General features: G+C 43.1%; 1 protein-coding gene across 7 annotated transcripts in view; it reads right to left on the bottom strand.

Annotated features, from left to right (window-relative positions):
- Positions 1-22,427, bottom strand: part of KANK4 (KN motif and ankyrin repeat domains 4) — a 267,015-nt gene that overhangs the window by 82,875 nt on the left and 161,713 nt on the right. For all 7 annotated transcript variants that reach the window (XM_068239357.1, XM_068239358.1, XM_068239359.1 and 4 more), the window contains one exon: positions 4,900-6,582. In XM_068239357.1, the coding sequence (XP_068095458.1) occupies positions 4,900-6,582 (1,683 nt within the window). The remainder of the gene's footprint in view (positions 1-4,899; positions 6,583-22,427) is intronic.

The following is a 22,427-nucleotide window of genomic DNA, read 5'->3' as shown; positions in this document are numbered from 1 at the left end:
GGCTAATGCCTATTGTGGTATAGTGAACATGGCAACAAATGGATTTAGATTGGATGTGGGCATAACCAGAGCAGTGTAACAGCATTCTCCCACTAACCCTGAGTGAAATACTGTAGATATTGTCCAAAATTCAAGAGACTGGTGGGCGGGGTGATTGGATGATGTCATACCCCACCCTTCCCGCCCCCACTTGATTGTAAAAGGACTGACATTCTGAGTGCATGGGTGGCTGCTACTCTAGCCGAAAGGCTATTCATTTGTGATATAAGACTTGATTCATTAAGCTGCGTTGCTAAAGCATATCTATATGATTTGAGTCCTATGGGAGAGAAGCGGTTTACAAATGTTATTGTATTATTGTTTTGTAACCATTTCCTGGTATTGCATGATTTTTAAAGAGAAACTGCAACCCAGGGTTGAACTTCATCCCAAGCAGTAGTTGATACCCCCTTTCCCACGAGGAATATTTACCTTTTCTCGAAGAGAGCATCAAGGGCAATCTAAATGGCTGATATTGTAGTGAAACCCCTCCCACAGAGTGATGTCAGCACCATGGTCATTACGGTTTCCTGTCTGTGAACCTCATTGCATTGTGGGAAATAACGTCTGTTTCCTACTGTCAAGCAACCAGTTTTTCCCTCTGTGCATATGTATATCTATAAAAAGAAAGAAACTTTTACCCCATCGAAATGCTAGGGAGTGTGTGTGGTCAGTGGCATAGCCATAGGGGTGCAAAGGTTGCGACCACACCCTGGCCCTCCCTTAACCGCAGTATTAGCTCTTTATTGGTCCTGTGCTGGTAATAATCACTTCTATATATGCTTTGAAGATGGGTAATCATTATCAAACTGTTCCCCATCCCCTTCTTGCACCTCTGACACTGTGGTTGTCCTTGGCAGGTTTTGGGGCGTCGTGCCAATTGGTATGCATAGCGAACTTGGGGGGAGGGCCAATGTAAAACTTAAGGCCCATACACACGTCGGATTTGCGCGAACGACGGGTCGTTTGAACGTTCCGTCGTTCGCACGTTTCCGCATGAAATCCGGCGTGTGTACAGACTATCGTTCGGGAGATAAGACTGGTTACCAACGATCCGCCGGGCGGATCGCTGGTAACCAGTCTTATCTCCCGAACGATAGTCTGTACACACGCCGGATTTCATGCGGAAACGTGCGAACGACGGAACGTTCAAACGACCCGTCGTTCGCGCAAATCCGACGTGTGTATGGGCCTTTACACTGGGGCACAGAGCTCCTTAGCTATGCCAGGGTTTGGTTATAGATAATGGCAGTTGGCGCTGTCTGTTTTTTTTTCATGTCTGCCAGTAGTAAAGATGATTATATGCAGGCTGATTGTGGATCAAATAATATGCACAAATTACATGGTGAATATCAATCATTTCTTGATCTCTCTTCTATTTTTTAACTTCTCACTTGCAGTAGATTGGTTTTTTTTCCCCTTTTCAATATAGTTTCTATTTAATTGCTTGGCTCTAGTAGGAGTTTTAAATCATTCTACAACATGAAAATATGCTTCTTCATCTTCCAGAATTTTATCTTAACCAGCGTTCAGTGTAATCATAAGTCACACTGCAGATAAGAATGACATGGAGACAAAATAACCACTCTATTTCTTCTCCTTTGAAAGATGCATTTAAACATGCCTTCAAAATGGCTTCATTATGTCAAGATGAAAAAAAAATGACCTCTCCTATGGGCCTCTGACTACCAGGAGGAAAATAAGTTGAGAGACTAGACCAGCTGATGAATTACTACTTTTATATTTTATTTACTTAAAGAGAGTCTGAAGCGAGAATAGATCTCGCTTCAGACCTCATATATAGCAGGGGCACGTGTGCCCCTGCTAAATTGCCGCTATCCTGCGGCTTAACGGGGGTCCCTGTCCCCCCAAACCCTCTCCGTAATGCGGGGGAGCGCTTCCTGGTTGGGGCAGGGCTAACCGCCGCAGCCCTGCCCCACGCGCGTCTGTCAGCGCGTATCTCCGCCTCTCCCCCGCCCCTCTCAGTCTTCCTTCACTGAGAGGGGCGGGGGAGAGGCGGCGATGCGCGTCTGATAGACGCGACTGGAGGCAGGGCTGCAGCCGTTTCCCTGCCTCCAGGAAGACAATTTCAGCGACCAACTTTCCGACCAACTTTTGCGGGGGGTGGGTTGGGGGTGAAGGGACCCCCGTTTAGCCGCGGGATAGCGGCGTTTTAGCAGGGGCACACGTGCCCCTGCTATATATGAGAGCTGAAGCAAGATTTAGTCTCGCTTCAGTGTCTCTTTAAAGGGATACTGTAGGGGGGTCGGTGGAAAATGAGTTGAAGTTACCCGGGGCTTTTATTGGTCCCCCGCAGACATCCTGTGCCTGTGCAGCCACTCACCGATGCTCCGGCCCCGCCTTTGGTTCACTTCTGGAATTTCAGACTTTAAAGTCTGAAAACCACTGTGCCTGCGTTGCCATGTCCTCGCTCCTGCTGATGGCACCAGGAGCGTACTGCACAGGCCCAGTATGGTCTGTGCCTCCGCCGTGCGCTCCTGGTAAAGGGAACCTGAACAGAATTATAAGGAATAAAAAAAGGTTGTGGAAAATGGAAGATCGTAAAAAGCCTCTGACTGGTCCAGAAGCTTTGCTGAGATCCTCCTACAGGCCACCATCCAGAGCGAGGTCCCTCTATACCATACATGTCTAACTCCGGCCCGCGGGCCAAATCTGGCCTCAAAGCCATTAAATTTGGCCCTAAAGTGCATTATTTTGCATTATGTTTGGCCCATTCTAGGCAACCAGGAAAACAACAATGGAAGTGAAGCCCTAGATCACCACGGAAGGCATATGTGGAGGGTGGGAGAAAGCACTAAACACCAGGGAACTGTATAGGGGAGGGTGGGGCCTCTAGACACCAGGGAACTGTATAGGGGAGGAAGGGAGGCGATTAGACACCTGGGAACTTTATAAGGGCGAGAGATGGCCACTAGACATTGAGGTTGGCCCTCGACTTGGTCCCAGTGTACAATTTCGGCCCACTTTGTTTTGAAGTTTGACACCCCTGCTCTATACCAATGCAGCTCAGCAAGTCGTATAGGTTTTTCTGGCAAAGCGCATACAGATAGGCCAGGCACAAGCAAGCAAACTCAGAGCATGCCCAGTAGAATAAAGCACTCGGGGATGGAGAGAAAAAAAAGCTGTGCATGTATGGCTTCCTTATACTGGGGATGCACGGACCCGCTATCAAACCCGGTAATCTTTCAGTCACGTCAGTCAGGATCTTCTGCGTGTGCAAGGCCCGGCCTGTACAAGTAGTATGGTGTTGGCGCAGAACACTCCCAGTGATGTGAACACAATGGGCACACGCAAGCCTAGGCATGTACAGAACAGCCTGACTGACATGACTCAAAGAAGATTATCGAGGCCGATAGAGGGCTAACTGAGCCACTCGGGGGGGACTGCGAGGGAGGCAATGATGGTCATGGGGCTAGAGGAAGCCCGTAGTAACCATCAATTCTTTTACACCCTTTGTCTCAGCTCTCAGGTTACCGACAATAAGGCTTAAAAATTCTAAGCTGGATGAACATTGAAAGTTAACTTTTATGAATATTACAATACTAAAAGAAAAACAAAAAACCTGGAATTGAACTTTAGTGCATTGTTAAATGGTTGTTTCATCTTGCTTTATCCACCCTGATAACCAAGTCACTGTATCCAAGCAGATGAATATTTTGACACTGGACCTGTGCTGGACACCTACTCCAACTGCAATAATCCAAAGCCACTTGTGATTCAATAAAAATAATCATGTGCAAAACTGAACTAACCTCCTATAATCAACGACTGTAGATCTATAGGTTATGAAGGCTGGTTTGAAAATGAACATCTGCTTTGCATAAAAGCTATACTAAGATGAATATTTTGCATCACAACAAAGGCTAAAAGGAGTACAAGGACCAAATATTTTTTGAGAGCAAGAGATTAATAGTGATATCTGCTAATGCTAAATAGGATTTTCCTAGAATCCCATAGTCTTAATTTGTATTTAATAAAGTCTACCTCTAAACTTCTCCGTTACATGAAGGCAGGTTTTTTTTTGATATTCAGCTCCCACACAGACAAATCCTGAGCTTCTAACCTCTTAAAAACGAAGGTGTGATTGGCTCACAGTGATCACAGGGTCAGGAGCCAATGAAATCAGCTGCTGATCACCATACCTCTGCTCAGCTGTCTGTCAGGCTGCAGAGAAACCATCCTATAGAGCAGTGGTCCTCAAACTACAGCCCATGGGCCGAATGCGGCCCCCAAGGCTTTTTCACTGGCCCCCAAACACAAAATGTATAACTTATAGATGTGGCCCACTGCACCTTTAAATATCGGTGGCCTGCATATAGAATAGCAGCGCTGGCACCACCCATCCACATACTGTAGAAGCCAGCGAGCAGTCATTCTCTGGCTTCCAATCCAATTCTGCATCAGGTGACAGTGCTGTCCAACTGCATGGAAGTTTGTCACCTGGGTATGCTTCATTATCTGGTGCACAGACGTTCTTCAGGCGCTGCATGACTAAATGGCTGCTGCTGGGAGTTCTCCTCCAGGCATGATTGGGGGGGAATCAATACCTATATTCAATGTAATGTTTTTGAACATCATTTTATGTATGACCCGGCCCTTCAGCAGTCTGATATATGTTGACCCGGACCTTGACTGAAAAAGTTTGGGGACCCCTGCTTTAGAGCCTTGAATTCTTAACCCTTAAAGTGGGAAAAACAATGAAACTTAAACTAGTCCTAAGTAGAATAGGGACTGCATAAGCGTTGATCTCACCACATTATATGTCACTCCAGGTACCCTTTAACAGTGCGAAAGGAAACGTAATACCATTTCTAAAATGTAGTTTTATTTGCATCTTACCTTCTTGTTGGCCTTCCGTCTTCTCAGCATCTTTTGCTGATGTTGGCTGAGAAGAATATACTGATGATAAAAGATTAAGAGAATTGACCAGCTGATTCTGGATAGAGCTGAGTTTGGAAGCTGGCTGCTTTATGGCATTGGCCAGATCTGGATATCCATGCTCTAGACAAGTCCACTGCTCCTGCAGAAGGTCCTGTATTCGTTTTATGTATTGTCCAATGGAAGCATCTGGTGGACTTTCGTCAGCAGATGGGCAATGTTTATTGCCTACCAGCTCTTCGTTACTGCAGGCTATGTTGTCACACATTTGAGCTGCATGACTTTGATGCTCCACCTTCTCTGGCACGGCATCTCTTTCTATTGCACCAGTCTTTATAACTTTCTCTATTTCCGTTTCAATTCTGATTACCTTATGTTCCATGAGTGTTTCTGTTTCGGTCAGTGAGCCTGAGGCTTTATCAACTTGGTCAGTCACTAGATGACCACTGCTTGGCTCATCTGGAGGTGGATCTAGATCTGCTGGGAGGACACCACACCCCATTGACCGAGTTTCCACCGAAATACTCACAGAAGTACTCTTGTCAAAACTTTCTTTTACTTCGGTTTGGATTTCCTCTGTGCCCACTGTTGCATCTCTGTACTGTCTCTCTGATGATTGTCTTCTCGCTTCATTCAACTTTTCCATCATCATTGTCAGATCCGCAATATACACATCCTTCGCCTTCAGTTCATTGCTCTGTTTCTCCACCAGTACCCTGAGATTTTGCACCTCTCTTGTACGGTCATCCAGTTGTTCCGTCAGTTCCGCAATCTGTTGATTAACTCCTGAAAACAGGGAGTCATTTGAATCATCACTGCTCGGCTGCGCATGGGCTTCAGGCACTCCATTTTCTACATCCTCACCTTTGGTTTTGCGTTCAGAAATGGTTACATCTAAAGACTCCTGCTCTTTTCTGGAACTGAGCTGGGAAAGTGATTCGAGTTGAGTGTTTAATTTGCCGTTTTCTTCTTCTAGTGCAGAAATGGTTTGCTTTAGCTCTGGAATAGTTTTTAGCTGCTCTTCAAGTTCTTTAATCCTTTTAAACGCAGCTGCAATTTGCTCATCAGATTGTCGAGAGCTTGTGGGCTCTTTCATGAATTCCAGTCTGCTGTCGCTGAAGCGGTTTGTGGATTGTGGGGGCTCTAAATACTGATCTTGGTCTGAAGTTGTTGGACTTTGAGGTAGGCTAGCCGGAAGACTCGAGGCTCTTGCAAACTGTGGCCTTTCTTTGCAGCTGCTGAAATCCTCAGGAACCAACTCTCCCGTGGGCTTGTGAGCATCATACAGATTATCCTTCCTCCTATAATTAAGTTCATGCACATATCTGAGACGTAAGGGTTCGCTTCCTGAAAACATCTCCCTATCTTTGGGCAATGCTCTGTAACTGCTAGGGCTCCAGGTGTTGCTGGCAGATGCAGAGTACATCTGAGAGCCATTGTCAGGGACACTAAAGTTTCGAGGAAGAGTGCTGAACTTGGATTGCTTGGCTCTCCTGTGGATGTGTATCCTCTTGATGGTGTTACCTTTTTCAATATCATGCACGTATTTCAGGAAGTCAAGATCCAAGTGAAAGCCATATGGTGTCTCCACGGAATAGGACATTCTCTTTTCTTTTTGATCCGTCTTAGATGAGCCATTTTCTCCTAAAAGTAAAAAAAAAGGGAGAAAAATCAAATCATAACATATTTACGGTTCTGAATGGTTGTAAGACAAGTTAATGTTAAAGGATATGAATAGGTTATGAACTGGGCATTTGTAAAAACCCAAACTAGTGTGACTAGTTACATTTCTCTGAGATACCTGCACATACTTATTATACACATAATAACTCAGGGGAATGTAAAAGTGAACAGAGGCGCCAGCAGGATAAAAGGTGATAAAAGGCTTAAAATCCCTCAGGAGGTGGTGGTGGACTCGCCTCCCCGAAGCAGACAAGATACCGTCAGTTTTATGACAACAGGTTTATTAATATACTCCAAAACAAACAGTGCAATGCGTTTCACGGGTATGTTCCCGCTTCCTCAGGCAATAAACACATAGGAGTACACTGAAAAGACAGAGACAAGTATAGTGTCCTTAGACCAATATATATATATATATATATATATATATATATATATATATTTTTATTATATATATATATATATATATATATATATATATATATATATATATATATATATATATAATGTTATGAAATGTTCTATGTATAAGGAGCTGATTTTTGTGGATAAGTGCCTATAAAGATTATAGTAGTGGTGGCAATGGGGTTAATATAGAGTGTGGTGATTGACCTATACGGGGGACCAGGGGTAGTGGGAACAAAGTTGAAAAAGAGGGGGGTTAGGTAAGGGGGGGGGGTGAGAACACACTAATATCTTATGGGAAAGAAACTGACAAACAAACATTCTGTAGTATTTAGACTTACCAGTACAGTCTCTAGGTCACGATAAGCGCCTCTGTACTGGTAAGTCTTGGAATGGCTGTTTAAATACCAGTGTAGGTGTACAATGTCCAATCACATGGCCAGTGTGTGTGTGTGTGGGGGGGGGGGGGGGGGCAGGTGGCTATATTATGTGGGTAATACTACATAATGTTTGTTTATCAGTTTCTTTCCCATAAGATATTAGTGTGTTCCCTCCCACCCTTTGTAAACAACCCCCCCCCCTTACCAAACCCCCTCTTTTTCAACTTTATTCCCACTACCCCTGGTCCCCTGTATAGCCCAATCACCACACTCCATATTAACCCCATTGCCACCACTACTATAATCCTTACAGGCACTTATCCACAAAAATCAGCTCATTATACATAGAACATACCTCTCTCTCTCTCTCTCTCTCTCTCTCTCTCTCTCTCTCTCTCTCTCTCTCTATATATATATATATATATATATATATATATATATACACACACACACACACACACACACGCACACACACATATATATATATACATATATTGGTCTGAGGACACTATACTTGTCTCTGTCTTTTCAGTGTACTCCTATCTGTTTATGGCCTGAGGAAGCGGGAATATACCCATGAAACGCGTTGCACTGTTTTGTTTGGAGTATATTAATAAACCTGTTGTTATAAAAACCTGACAGTATCCTGTCTGCTTCGGGGAGGCGAGTCCACCACCACCACCTGAGGAATTTTAAGCTTTTTATCACCTTTTATCCTGCTGGCGCCTCTGTTCACTTTTACATTACCATTATCCACCCCTGGTGGAGGGGTTGATCCCTATCTTGTTTCCTTATCTACAGAGAGCGCCTTTTAATCCTGAGTGAGGACAGGTCTAATCTCCTCACCTGCCTGTACAGTGGTTGCCTATGCAGTAACCCACACTTGTGAGTATATACATTATATACCTTTCATTACCACTCCACTTGTTTTGCATACTACACCATATTGGGCTCTCGGTGTTCCCTTCTTTAAACTCAGGGGAAGTCATCTCTGTGACTTCCTAATGAGCCCGGGCAACAGATATGGTACTCTTTAGAGCTGATGTGTGCATGCTACAAGTTAATAAAGACAGCATTCCTGTGATATGTGAGGTCTCATTTTACAGACTCTTAAGTGGAATAGAACATTGCATAAGCATTTTGTTTAATAATGGTAATTATTCAGAGAACTATGTGCTAGTAAAAGCTGGCAAGTAGAAGAATTAGATGAATAGAATTAATAAGCAGCTGAAGAACAGAATGCACATAATTTAGCTCACTCATAACATAACAATACGCAAGGCTAATACTAATTCCATGTTGGGGGAATCCATCATCAGCTAGTTCTTAAAGCCAAAACCAAGTCAAAATTCAACAAGTCAAATTCAAATTCTCAAAGCAATAATGTTGGTTAGTCTAAACGATAGGCTTTACCTTTGGCACATATGTTTTCTAGCTCTGTACAGTACTAGTGATACCCCTGAAAAAGCAACTTTGAGGGAAAACAGATATTTAAAGAGAATCCAGGCTGTTAAATAATACAACAATCACATACTTACCTAAGGAATGGGAAGCTTCTGGATCCTAATGAGGCTTCCCTCACTGTCCTCACAGTTCCCCATCACTGGCTGGGACCCCCTTTAACATCAGGGCCGCGCTCCTTTCCTGTCACAAGCACGGCCATGCTGTAGTCGCACAAGCACAGCCACGCTTGCACAGTCACACGAAGCCACTCGTGCATGAGAAGCTCTGTGCTACTGTGCAGGCTCTGCCTTGTTTGCACAGGTGCATAAAGGCCGCACGTGTGCTTGAGGTGGACCACGGACCCGATGTGGACGCTGACAGTCCCTTGTTGGCAATTTTCTATGATCCGCACACGGCAACGGGGGAAGACTCATTGGGATCCAGAGGCTTCTCTCTCCTTAGATAAGTATGCAATTTTATTACTTTATAACACAGGTACACTTTAACCTCTTCGGGGCTGAATGGTTCTGGCCCTGAGATGGCAAAAATAAAGAATTTATACATACCTGGGGCTTCCTCCAGTCCCCTCCAGGCCATTGGCTCCCTCACAGTCCTCCCTGGCCGCATCGATCCTCCGCTTTCTGTCCCGGTAAATCCTTCATTCGTAGTTAAAATGCACTTGTGCTCCCAATTCATTCTGCGCCTGTGCAGTAGAACGTTCCCAAGGTTGGGAGTGTGATGGGCCGCACATACGCTGTACGCGCTGACTGAAGGATTTCCTGGGACGGAAAATGAAGGATTGAGGTGGCCCGGGAGGTTGGCAAGGGAGCAACAGGCCTGAAAGGGGCCCCAGGTACATATGAATTATTTTTGTAATCTCAGGTAAACTGAGGGCCAGAGCTATCCTTTCCCTATTCTAGCCGGTGATTACTATGATTGGCTCACAGAGTGCATGGGCTACAGCATAACCAGATCAGCAAGAGTGACAGGAATGGCGAGAGTGCGTGGCTGGGAGCAGTTGAAATCTACGACCTGGCAGAGAAAAGCCGCCACAAACAGGACATAGATTTCAACTAGAGCAGACTGGAAGAGGTCAATGTTTGCCCATTGTAAAATATTTCCTCACCCTGATTTACAGTCTTAAATTGACTTCAGGTGGCAACATCTCTATTACCGTTAGATCCATTACTACGGAATGTTTGTTTGTTGTGTGTACTGAAGCGAACAGAAACTACAACTTGTCTCCTAGAGTGCACTGGGAGGCGATGGCTTCTTGACATCGTAGCCTAGGCTAAACATCACTGGGAGGGTGGCTACATAGCAATATACATCAATATATAGATATAGGAAGGGTTTCTGATACTGAAACCAGGATAATCAACGTGAAACCTGAATAATGCATTGCATTCTACTATATGGTGTTGCTGTGCCTCTTTAAAATGTTTTGTAATAACTGTTCACGTTTTATTCAGTGCATTATGGAGTTCTACTTTAAGTTCTGTTACCAAGCTGAGTTCTCAGTTTTGTTTGTTCTCTGAGACTACACCCAGTGTTTCCTACACTGCCCATTAGGACTGAAAACAGACTGTTGTGTATCTAATGAAGAATGTTTTCAGAATGTCACAGTGAAATGTTCCCCGTGGGAAATTTACAGCCAGAGAAGGGAGTAGTCTCATAATTCATTGTCTACAATATTTATGATAATGCATTGGAAAATTGCTATGTGGAAGTCAATGTACAGCTCAGAACAAGAGCTGCATTAACAAGTGGCTACTGTATGAGTTCAGCCAAGGATCTCCATATTTAGCTATGTGCCTTCTTGTAGTGGAACGCCAACCATATCCAGGAAGGAAGGCTAAGCACTTTTTATTGCTTTCTGGGATTACAATGGAGATTCTGCATTGAGGGGTATTCCATTAGTACATGCCAGTCACAGGAGCAAAAGATGGGAATACATTTCCATGGGGGTGATAAGGAAACCCGATGTGAAAGGGATATGGAAGCAGACGTGTATTTCCTTTTAAATAATACACATGCCTGGCAGTCCTGCTGACCCTCTGCCTCTAATACTTTAAGCCATAGATCTTGAATAAGCATGCAGATGTCTATGACAAATCAGATAAGATTAGCCGTATGCTTGTTACAGGTGTGTGATTAAGATCTTATTGACCAGAAAGATGAGCAGGACTGCCTGACAACTGGTATCGTTTAAAAGGAAATACAGTGGCTTGCAAAAGTATTAGGCCCCCTTGAAGTTTTCCACATTTTGTCACATTACTGCCACAAACATGAATCAATTTTACTGGAATACCCTGTGAAAGACCAACACAAAGTGAGAAGTGGAACGAAAATCATACATGATTCCAAACATTTTTTACAAATAAATAACTGCAAAGTGGGGTGTGCGTAATTATTCAGCCCCCTTTGGTCTGAGTGCCGTCAGTTGCCAGTAGACAATGCCTGATGAGTGCTAATGACTAAATAGAGTCCACCTGTGTGTAATCTAATGTCAGTACAAATACAGCTGCTCTGTGACGGCCTCAGTGGTTGTCTAAGAGAATATTGGGAGCAACAACACCATGAAGTCCAAAGAACATATCAGACAGGTCAGGGATAAAGTTATTGTGAAATTTAAAGCAGACTTAGGCCACAAAAAGATTTCCAAAGCCTTGAACATCCCACGGAGCACTGTTCAAGCGATCATTCAGAAATGGAAGGAGTATGGCACAAGTGTAAACCTACCAAGACAAGGCTGTCCACCTAAACTCACAGGCCGAACAAGGAAAGCGCTGATCAGAAATGCAGTCAAGAGGCCCATGGTGACTCTACAGCTCAGGTGGGGGAATTTGTCTATAGGACAACTATTAGTCGTGCACTGAACAAAGTTGGCCTTTATGGAAGAGTGGTAAGAATAAGGCCATTGTTAACAGAAAATCATAAGAAGTCCCGTTTGCAGTTTGCCACAAGCCATATGGGGGACACAGCAAACATGTGGAAGAAGGTGCTCTAGTCAGATGAGACCAAAATGGAACTTTTTGGCCAAAATGCAAAACCCTATTTGTGGCTGAAAACTAACACTGCACATCACTTTGAACACACCATCCCCAATGTCAAATGTGGTGGCAGAATTATGCTCTGGGGGTGCATCTCTTCAGCAGGGACAGGGAAGCTGGTCAGAGTTGATGGGAAGATGGATGGAGCCAAATACAGGGCAATCTTGGAAGAAAACCTCTTGGAGTTTGCAAAAGACTTGAGACTGGAGCGGAGGTTCACCTTCCAGCAGGACAACAACCCTAAATATAAAGCCAGGGCAACAATGGAATGGATTAAAACAAAACATATTCATGTGTTAGAATGGCCCAGTCAAAGTCCAGATCTAAATCCAATCAAGAATCTGTGGCAAGATCTGAAAACTGCTGTTCACAAACGCTGTCCATCTAATCTGACTGAGCTGGAGCTGTTTTGCAAAGAAGAATGGGCAAGGATTTCAGTCTCTAGATGTGCAAAGCTGGTAGAGACATACCCTAAAAAGACTGGCAGCTGTAATTGCAGCAAAAAAAGGTGGTTCTACAAAGTATTGACTCAGGGGGCTGAATTATTTTACACACACCCCACTTTGCAGTTATTTATGTGTAAAAAATGTTTGGAATCATGTATGGTTTTCGTTCCACTTCTCACGCGTACACCACTTTGTATTGGTCTTTCACGTGGAATTCCAATAAAATTGATTCATGTTTGTGGCAGTAATGTGACAAAATGTGGAAAACTTCAAGGGGGCCGAATACTTTTGCAAGCTACTGTAAATATGGCAGCTTCCATAGGTCACACACCTCGGGTTCCTTTTAACTCTAGTGATTTATGCTATGCACAATATAACGTTTATACAACAAGAACTCACATACAAACTGCAATAAAATTCCAAAAGACGTTCTGACCCACCCCAATTACAGTAATTGTTTTTTCTAACTGACCCCTCCCTTCCTTCAACTAATTGAACCAGGGGTCCACCAAACCCAAATTTGTAAAAACAAAACAGAGGACACCAAGAGCCCAATCGTGCAATATTGTCTGGTAAGCTCAATATATAATGTAATGTCAAAGGTTCTTATACTCACAAAGGTGGGTTACCATCAGGTAACCACTTGACAGGCAGGTGGGGAGAATTAGTACCTGACCCCACTCAGGTATTAAAGACGCTCTCTGTAGATAGGAAAATGGGGAAAGAACCCCTCCACCAGGGGTGGACTTAATCGTGCTGTAATATGTACGAACAGAGGCGCCAAGCAGAGTAAAACGATGTTCTAAAAATGATAAAAAGAGGGAAGTCGAGGTGGACTTGCCTCCCTCTGGTAGTGGACATATACCAGCATGGAGCTGTGAATAAATTGTATATTTTTTACTCTGCATTTGAGTATATGTCCACTACCAGAGGGAGATAAGTCCACCTCGACTTCCCTCTTTTTATCATTTTTAGAACATTGTTTTACTCTGCTTGGCGCCTCTGTGCGTACATATTACAGCACCAAACCCAAATACACCTCTTTATTCTCAACCACACCCCCAAAGTTTCAGTAATGATGTCATGCTGGGGATTTTATCTGAGTCTTTGCTGGCCTGTAGAGGCAAGTCACTGAGTCATCACAGCTGCCCAGCCTCCAATGGTCACTTCTGTAAATGGGTGTGGCATTTAGGCTACTCACTCCCGCTCTTTGCCACCAGTCGGAGCAAAGTGTTGGCTATTTCAGACAGTAACTTCTCCTCCCACACCCCAGTAACATTTTTTTTTAGTCAGTACTTCACTAGAGCAGTAAAAACATCTACTAAAGTTTTGAGACTAAAATGGTTCTAAAAGGTAGACTACAAGACAAATTTAAACCAAGCCTGTATCAGCGAGTTTAATAAGCGGAATGGAAAGGCTTGATTCATCTAAAACGCCTTCCTTAGTTACGCGTATTGCTTCCTTAGCAATGCGCGTAACATTAACTGCGGGTGGTCCTACTCCTGTGAATTATCGCTACCACGATACTATACTCGCAGCCGCTACTGTTATTATACATTGTTATGTAAATTAACACAGTAGCGGCCGCAAGTGAAGTATCTCGGTAGAGATAATTCACTTGAGCAGGGCCACCGCAGTTAATGTTATGCGCATTGCTAAGGAAGCAATATGCGTAACTAAGGAAGGCACTCTCCATATATGGCAGCGAGCGCTGCTATGTAAGGCGTGCAAAGCTCGAACTACAGAACATTAAGCTGCGCTGCTTTATCAATCAAGCCCATAGTCACTTAGGCCTCTTTGACATTAGCAAATGAAGAGGGTCGTATGTTCGAAACTCAACACACGCCATCTGCATCCCACTGCTGATCCCATTTACCCCAGTGAATGGGTCAGAGCTGCGTTTTGCCACAAATGTGTGCATCAGTGCAATATCACAACACACTGCTTGTGGATAATGGTGTCATTTTAAAAAAGGTAGACTTTTTTTTTTTAAGACAACTGCATTGAGAGGTATTTGGAAACTGCCATATTTATTTCCATTTAAACAATGCAAATTTGCTTGGCTGTCCTGCTGATCCTCTGCCTGTAACACTTTTAGGAACAGACCCTGAACAAGCATGTAGATCTGGTGTTTCTGACTGAAGTGTGACTGTTAGTAATATTAAAGAGGAAATAAATATGGCAGCTTCCATATCCCTCACATTTCAGGTGTCCTTTAAATGGGCTCACGAATGGGAGTTTGCTGTATAGTCGGCTGCTTTATCTGCTTGGCTTTCCAACTTTACTTTATTTCAGCTTATTGCCCGTTTCCCTGTGGGAGATATTTCCTTACTTCCTAAATCTGTATGGGCTGGACCCCAAGGTGAAAATAAACTGATGAGGATTTATCCTCCTACTCCTAAAAATAGATATCCCATGGTTTTAATTTATATTTACACATTTACACACTAGATTAAGGGCCCGTGTCCACTTGCGTGGAAACCGGGCCGAATCCGCAGTTTCCCCGCAGGCACATCGCGCGCGGAAACTCTTCCATAGGGAGTAATGGAGCCGCCTGCCAAATCGCTGGCGCTAGCGATTCGGCCGGCTTTTCCATGCGAACCTGTGCAAATGATGCGGAAGTGCCGCCACTCGTCTCGCAGACGCGTGCGGCTGCAGTGGAAACGGGCCCTGAATGTTTTATTGCCTCGGCTCAGTGGCAGCCTAATAAGTATTCCAGAGTTAGAAAACGGTCAATAGTTTATGTATTTTATCTCTGTCTGCTCTCAGAAGTTCTATTCTGCCAGGAAAACTTTTATGGCAGTAATTTGCTTATCAGTGATGTTTATTATATTCCTGACAAGCTACCGACAAGACAGAAGCTGTTACTTCCAAGTCTAAAAATTAACCCTTTCAGGCAGCAAAATAAAACAAGTAAAACAGCCTAGTTATTAATATGTTTTGCCCTGAACATACCCATGTTTATCTCATCATGTCACACATCACCTCGGGTACACTTTAAACTAGGATACTACAGGCTACTGGTTGAGGGCCCTTTTCCACCAGCGCGTTTGCGCTGGCTGAATCGCAAAAACGCAAACCGCTAGCGATTTTACAATCGCTACGGTTTGCTTTTTCACATAGGAATCGTGGTAGGTCATTTCCACTACCGCGATTCGTTTTTGTCGGGAACGCGAACGCGCGGCGGAGCGATATTTGCCGCGATTTTGCTATGCAGTGCATAGCATAGCAAAATCGCGGCCGCGAACGTCGGGGAATCGCCGCTAATTGCGATTCAGCAATCGCTAGTGTTCAGCGTGAACGCTAGCGATTGCTAGTGGAAAAGGGCCCTGAATGAGATTAAGAAAAATAATTTAGGACAGTTATTGTGACACAATAGCCAGGACACACCCAGCTTGTCAATTTGAGTCATTCTAAAATGAACACACACACACACTGTGATCATTTTAATCTTTCAGGATCTGTAGTGACATCATTTGTTTCTGGAAATATAGGAGAGGAAGGAAATAACTGGAGGATGAAATAATCAGAAAGTGAGAGGATGCCATCTCAGAGTTTGTTTTTCTGGTAATGATTGCTAACTTTATATAATGCATAATACAGCCGTGAACAAAATGATCCAACATTTGTATGAGCGTCGGCTGCAAAACTCTGCCCAGCAGCCACAGAAACTAATAAACTGTTATCAGATTAGCACAAGAAAGAAAAATAGAATACCACGTCTGGAACAGCGTAATATTGGAGCCGATTCCTAAAAATATAAATCTAATAACAAAATGGGATTCAAATAACATACACACGCAAAAGTGCATCTAGTTTAAAGCAAAACTCCAGGTTCTTAGTTGAAATAAATATCTTGCACTGTGCATTAACCTCTCATCGGTTATCTTTTGCTGCTGCTTGACCACAAAGTTTCAGCATCAACCACTTCCCAAAAACAGGTTTTTTCCCCCTTAAAACCAAAGCAATTTTCACATCATGCTCCTCCCATTCATTCACCAATAACTTTATTGTTACTTATCACATTGAAATGATCTATATATTGTTTTATACACCACAAACTAGGCTTGCGTTGGGTCATACTTTTTGCTAAAAATATATGCATTATAAAGGGAATAATTAGGGGAAAAAATATTTCTCAGTTTTCAGCCATTATACAGTAGTTTTCAAATAAAATGTGCTACAAGATAAAACCCACGTACTTTTAACATTTAAATTGTGTCCCTAGTACAATTTATGGTGATAATATTTTATTTGAAAATAAAGTAGTATTTTTTTGTTTAGTAGTTTTTTTTTACTATATTAATAATTACAAGTCTTAATTTACAAAAAATAACAATAATATGCCCTCATGACATACATATTAAAAAGTCCCTAAGGTAACTATTTATGTATTTTATTTTATTTTTACAAGTGATTTATTTGAAAATTATGGGGTAGGGGTGAAAGGGGTTAAAATGTAATAAAACATTTCTTTTTCTATCCAATAGTGTATGTGGGTGCATGTTTACATACTTCATGAGGAAGCATTTTTACACGTAATTCCCGGGTACTGTAAACAGTACATGGAAGTTTTATGTGTTATTGTTTTACTTTCACTTTTGAAAACGAATGCCAGTGTCTCACTCACACCGGCTTTCATTCATCACAGGCACTTTGATCGGGTGTAAAGGGAACCTAAACTGAGAGGGATATGGATGTTTCCTTTTAAACAATACCAGTTGCCAGACTCTCCTGCTGATCAATTTGCTGCAGTAGTATCTGGATCTCACACCTGTAACAAGCATGCAGCTAATCCAGTCTGACTTCAGTCAGAGCACCTGATCTGCATGCTTGTTGAGGGGCTGTGGCTAAAAGTATTAGAAACACAGGATTAGCAGGAGAGTCAGGCAACTGGTATTATTTTAAAGGATACCCGAACTGACATGTGACATCATGAGATAGACATGTGTATGTTCAGTGCCTAGCACACAAATAACTATGCTGTGTTCCTTTTTTTCTTTCTTTGCCTGAAAGAGTTAAATATCAGGTATGCAAGTGGCTGACTCAGTCCTGACTCAGACAGGAAGTGACTACAGTGTGACCTTCACTGATAAGAAATTCCAACTATAAAACATTTTCCTACCAGAAAATGGCTTCTGAGAGCAAGAAAGAGGTAAAAAAGGGGAATTTTTTTTTATCAGTGAGGGTCACACTGTAGTCATTTCTTGTCTGAGTCAGGACTGAGTCGGCCACTTGCATACCTGATATTTAACTCTTTCAGGCAAAGAAAGAAAAAAAGGAACACATCATAGTTATTTGTGTGCTAGGCACTGTAAACACACATGTCTATCTCATCATGTCACATGACAGTTCGGGTATCCTTTAACCACTTCTCGTCCCTGGGTTATTCCTCCTTAAAAACCAGAGCAATTTTCTGCATTTCACACTCCTCACGTTCATTAGCCAATAACTTTATCAATACTTATCACACATAAATGATCTATACCTTGGTTTTTTTTGCCACCAATTAGGCTTTCTTTGGGTGATACTTTTTGCTAAGAATTATTTTACTTTATAAGCATTTTAAAGGGAATAACGGGAGAACAATGTAAAAAAGTTATTATTTCTCAGTTTTAAGCTATTATAGTTTTAAAATAATAAGAGCTACTGTAGATTTAACCCATACATTTGATATGCACGTTTGTCCTGGTTATTACATTTAAATTATAATCCTAGTACAATGTATGCCGACAATATATGATTTGAAAATAAAGGTGCTTTTTTCCATTTTGTATCCCTGGCTTTACCTGCAATTATGTGGCTCTTTTGTATCCCCCCACCACCCCTAGTTAGCCAGATGTGTTCCTGTATATCCCCCCCCCCCATAGTTGGCTAGATGTACCCCTCCCGAGCCCCAGGTAGCCAGATGTGCCTCTGTATACCCCTCCCCCCCACCTGAGTTAGCCTGATGTAGCCATTTATCCCCTCCCCCCCCCATAGTTATAGTAAGCTATGCACCTGCCTAGGTAGGTCTAAAATTGCTTCTTTATCCTTTGTATATGTGACTCTAAACTATAGATTAGCTCTGAAACTTACTCTCTTGTATTGGTTCCTTTTTTTTCCCCTTTACACATCTGAAACAAGACAGAGAAACTGAAGCCAGACAGGCCAGTAAAGTGTAAAGATAAATCCAGGAGATGTCATGTGTGACATTAAGTTCCCGGACACTCGTGTCAACACCTTGTCTGACAAATGTACTGAGAAACTCCTCTTGGCAGAAGAATGAGAGCAGAGATGATGCAATAGATTTTTTTTTTGTAAGGCAGGAAGCTTTGAATCGGGATGATACCATTCATTGTCTAACTTTAAAATATTACAAAAGTAGCATTTCAGTCTTCTCATACACCATCTTCAGAATCTACAACCTTTGTACAGCGGATAAAGGTCTGAAGAGAGTCAATTAGAAAACCAAAAGCATTAGCAATAGAGTACTGTACCATGCAGCCATCAGTTTAAGGAGGAAGTTTTGATTCCGGCGATACCATTTATTGCCCCGCTTCTGTTCCCCCCCTTCCAATTTTTTTACTCCTCTTTCCTCTTACCCTCCCCCTTTCTTCCCCTCTGCACCCCCCACCTCCTTTATGTCCCTCACCCTTTCCTTCCTTTTACTCCTTCCCAATGCCATTTGCAATTCCCAAAAGAGAACACAAAAAACTCATATCATGTTTTTATTTTTAGGCAATGTTCAACCAGTTAATAGCAATAAGCTGTAGTGATTTCTCCTAAAGAAGCAAATGTTATATTTCAGAAAACAAGTCAATTTTCTAATCAACCAATCACATGGCAGTTGCTTCAATGCATTTAGGGGTGTGGTCCTGGTCAAGACAATCTCCTGAACGCCAAACTGAATGCCAGAATGGAAAAGAAAGGCGATTTAAGCAATTTTTAGTGTGGCATGGTTGTTGGTGCCAGAGGGGCCGGTCTGAGTACAGTTACTGGGATTTTCACGCACAACCATTTCTAGGGTTTACAATGAATAGTGTGAAAAGGGAAAAACATCCAGTATGTGGCAGTCCTGTGGGCAAAAATGCCTTGTTGATGCTAGAGGTCAGAGGAGAATGGGCCAACTGATTCAAGACTGGAAAAATGTTGCCTGGTCTGAGGAGTCTCAATAGAGTCAGAATTTGGCGTAAACAGAATGAGAACATAGATCCATCATGCCTTGTTACCACTGTGCAGGCTGGTGGTGGTGTAATGGTGTGGGGGATGTTTTTTTGCACACTTTAAGCCCCGTAGTGCCAATTGGGCATTGTTTAAATGCCACGGGCTACCTAAGCATTGTTTCTGCCCATGTCCATCCCTTCATGACCACCATGTACCCCTTCCTCTGATGGCTACTTCCAGCAGGATAATGCAATCATTTCAAATTGGTTTCTTGAACATGACAATGAGTTCACTGTACTAAAATGGCCCCTACAGTCACCAGATCTCAACCCAATAGAGCATCTTTGGGATGTGATGGAACGGGAGCTTCATGCTCTGGATGTGCATCCCACAAATCTCCATCAACTGCAAGATGCTATCCTATCAATATGGGCCAACATTTCTAAAGAATGCTTTCAGCACCTTGTGGAATCAATGCCACATAGAATTAAGGCAGCTCTGAAGGCAAAAGGGGGTCAAACACCGTATTACAGAAGATTGATCCAGAAAGATGTTGCGCTCCTCCCTAGAAGACAGTTAAACATAATCTCCAATACCAGTTCGCAACACCAAAAAAGTCAGATAAAAAGTATACAGGGATGTTTGCTCTCTGTACGGTACCCTGAGGCTTATGACAAGGTCCAGCAATGATTCAGTTCCAACACATGACTCATCAGGGGCTTGAGCAATACCTGCAAAGCATTTACAAAGCGCTATGAGCTGTTTGTGATTGAGCAGCATCTTTATTTGGTGAGCGCAGCCATTTGTTACTGGTGCAGCATCACACAGTTGGTGTTACTGGAGCTTTATTTTAGATGAGCACTTGGTGGCAGTGGGCCCTGGTAGACCCGGGTGTGTATGCACTGTGGTAGAGGCTGATTGCTGTGCTCACGGTGACATTTGTGCAGGAGTATTAATATCGAAAGATACTGCACTATGTACTTTTTAGTGTTCTCTGAGGAACTACTGTCCAGTATCAAGGAGGGGCCAGGAGAACCACAGTGGATGCTGATTGATTATGCGATATGTGCTGTTTGTGATTGAGCAGCATATTAATCTGGTGAGCGCTTTGCATATATAATTGTATGTGCCGGTGTTAGCATGCTAATACGTGTCACACAAGTTAAGGTGGAGATGCATGAAGTTAAAGGGAAGGTTCAAGCAAAATAAAAAAATGAGTTTCACTTACCTGGGGCTTCTACCAGCCCCATGCAGCCATCCTGTGCCCTCGTAGTCACTCACTGCTGCTCCGGTTCCCTGCTGGAAGCTTGGGGCCGCATTGCGTACATTTTTACACATTCCCGCTAGTGCAGGTACATTAACACATACATTTTTACGCGTTACTGGTTCAATGCATACATTTTTACGCATTGAACCAGTAATGCGTAAAAATGTATGTGTTAATGTTCCTGCACTAGCGGGAGTGCGTAAAAATGAATGCAATGTGTCCCGCCGACCTCCGAGGTCGGCAAGCTGCCAGCGGGGGACCGGAGCAGCAGTGAGTGACTACGAGAGCACAGGATGGCTGCATGCGGCTGGCAGAAGCCCCAGGTAAGTGAAACTCATTTTTTTTATTTTGCTTGGACATTCCCTTTAAAAGGAGGAACAAGTACAACGTTCTGGAATGGCCATCTCAGTCCCCAGACCTGAATATAACTGAAAATCTGTGGTGTGCGTTAAAGAGAGCTGTCCATTCTCGGAAGCCATCAAACCTGAATAAACTAGAAATGTTTTGTAAAGAGGAATGGTCCAAAATACCTTCAACCAGAATCCAGACTCTCATTGGAACCTATAGTAGCAGTAGGGTATTGTACCGTGTTAGCCATCAGTAAAAGTAAGAAGTTTTAAATCAGGATGATACCATTTATTGGCTAACTAAAAAGAATAAGAATAAGCGAGCTTTCGGCTTTACAGCCTTCGTCGGGCTTAAAACCTGTTTGCAACCAGGATTTAAGCATGACGAAGGCTGCAAAGCCGAAAGCTCGCTTATTCTTATTCTTTTTAGCTAGCTAATAAATGGTATCATCCTGATTTAAAACTTGGAACCTATAGTAAGCGTTTCGAGGCTGTAATTTCTGCAAAAGAAGACTCTACTAATTATGGATTTCATTTTTTGTTTGTGGTGCTCAAATTTATGCCCCTGCCTAATTTTGTTTAAACAATTATTGCACGCTTTCTGTAAATCCAATAAACTTCATTTCACTTCTCAAATAATCATTCTGCACGGATAGAACGAACTGCTTCTGTTTTTTGCACTAATCATGTGATGGTCTGTAATGCACTGCTCGAGACGGACTGTATTGCGCTGCTCATGTGAGGGACTGTACGCTCATGTGATGAACTGTACTGCACTGCACTGCTCATATGAGGGCCATTTTCTTTTGCACGCTCATGTGATGGACTGTATTGCGCTGCTCATGTGATGGACTGTATTGCGTTGCTCATGGGATGGACTGTATTGCACCCTCATGTGATGATCTGTATTGCACCGCTCATGTGACGAACGGTATTGCACGCTCATGTGATGAACTGTATTGCACCGCTCATGCGATGGACTGTAGTGCACCGCTCATGTGAGGGACTGTTTTGCACCACTCATGTGTGGGACTGTATTGCACTGCTCATGTTGATGGACTGTTTTTGCACTGCTCATGTAAGGGACTGTATTGCACTGCTCATATGATGAACTGTATTGCACTGCCCATGTGATAGACTGTTTTGCTCATGTGGCGGACCGTGTTGACGCTGCGCATGTGATGGTCTGTTTTTGCACTGCCCCAGTTCGAACTGTCTTTGCACTGCAAGGTGATGGTCCGCATTGCACTGCCCTTGACTCCCATGTTGCCTGCAGCGACATCACTGCACCATGCCCTTGGTGGCGGTGAGGCAGCACT

Source organism: Hyperolius riggenbachi, chromosome 6, assembly GCF_040937935.1.
Source record: "Hyperolius riggenbachi isolate aHypRig1 chromosome 6, aHypRig1.pri, whole genome shotgun sequence".
In the NCBI taxonomy this organism is placed as follows: domain Eukaryota; kingdom Metazoa; phylum Chordata; class Amphibia; order Anura; family Hyperoliidae; genus Hyperolius; species Hyperolius riggenbachi.
Note: the sequence above shows the minus strand (reverse complement) of the source record. Positions and strands in the feature narration are given on the sequence as shown.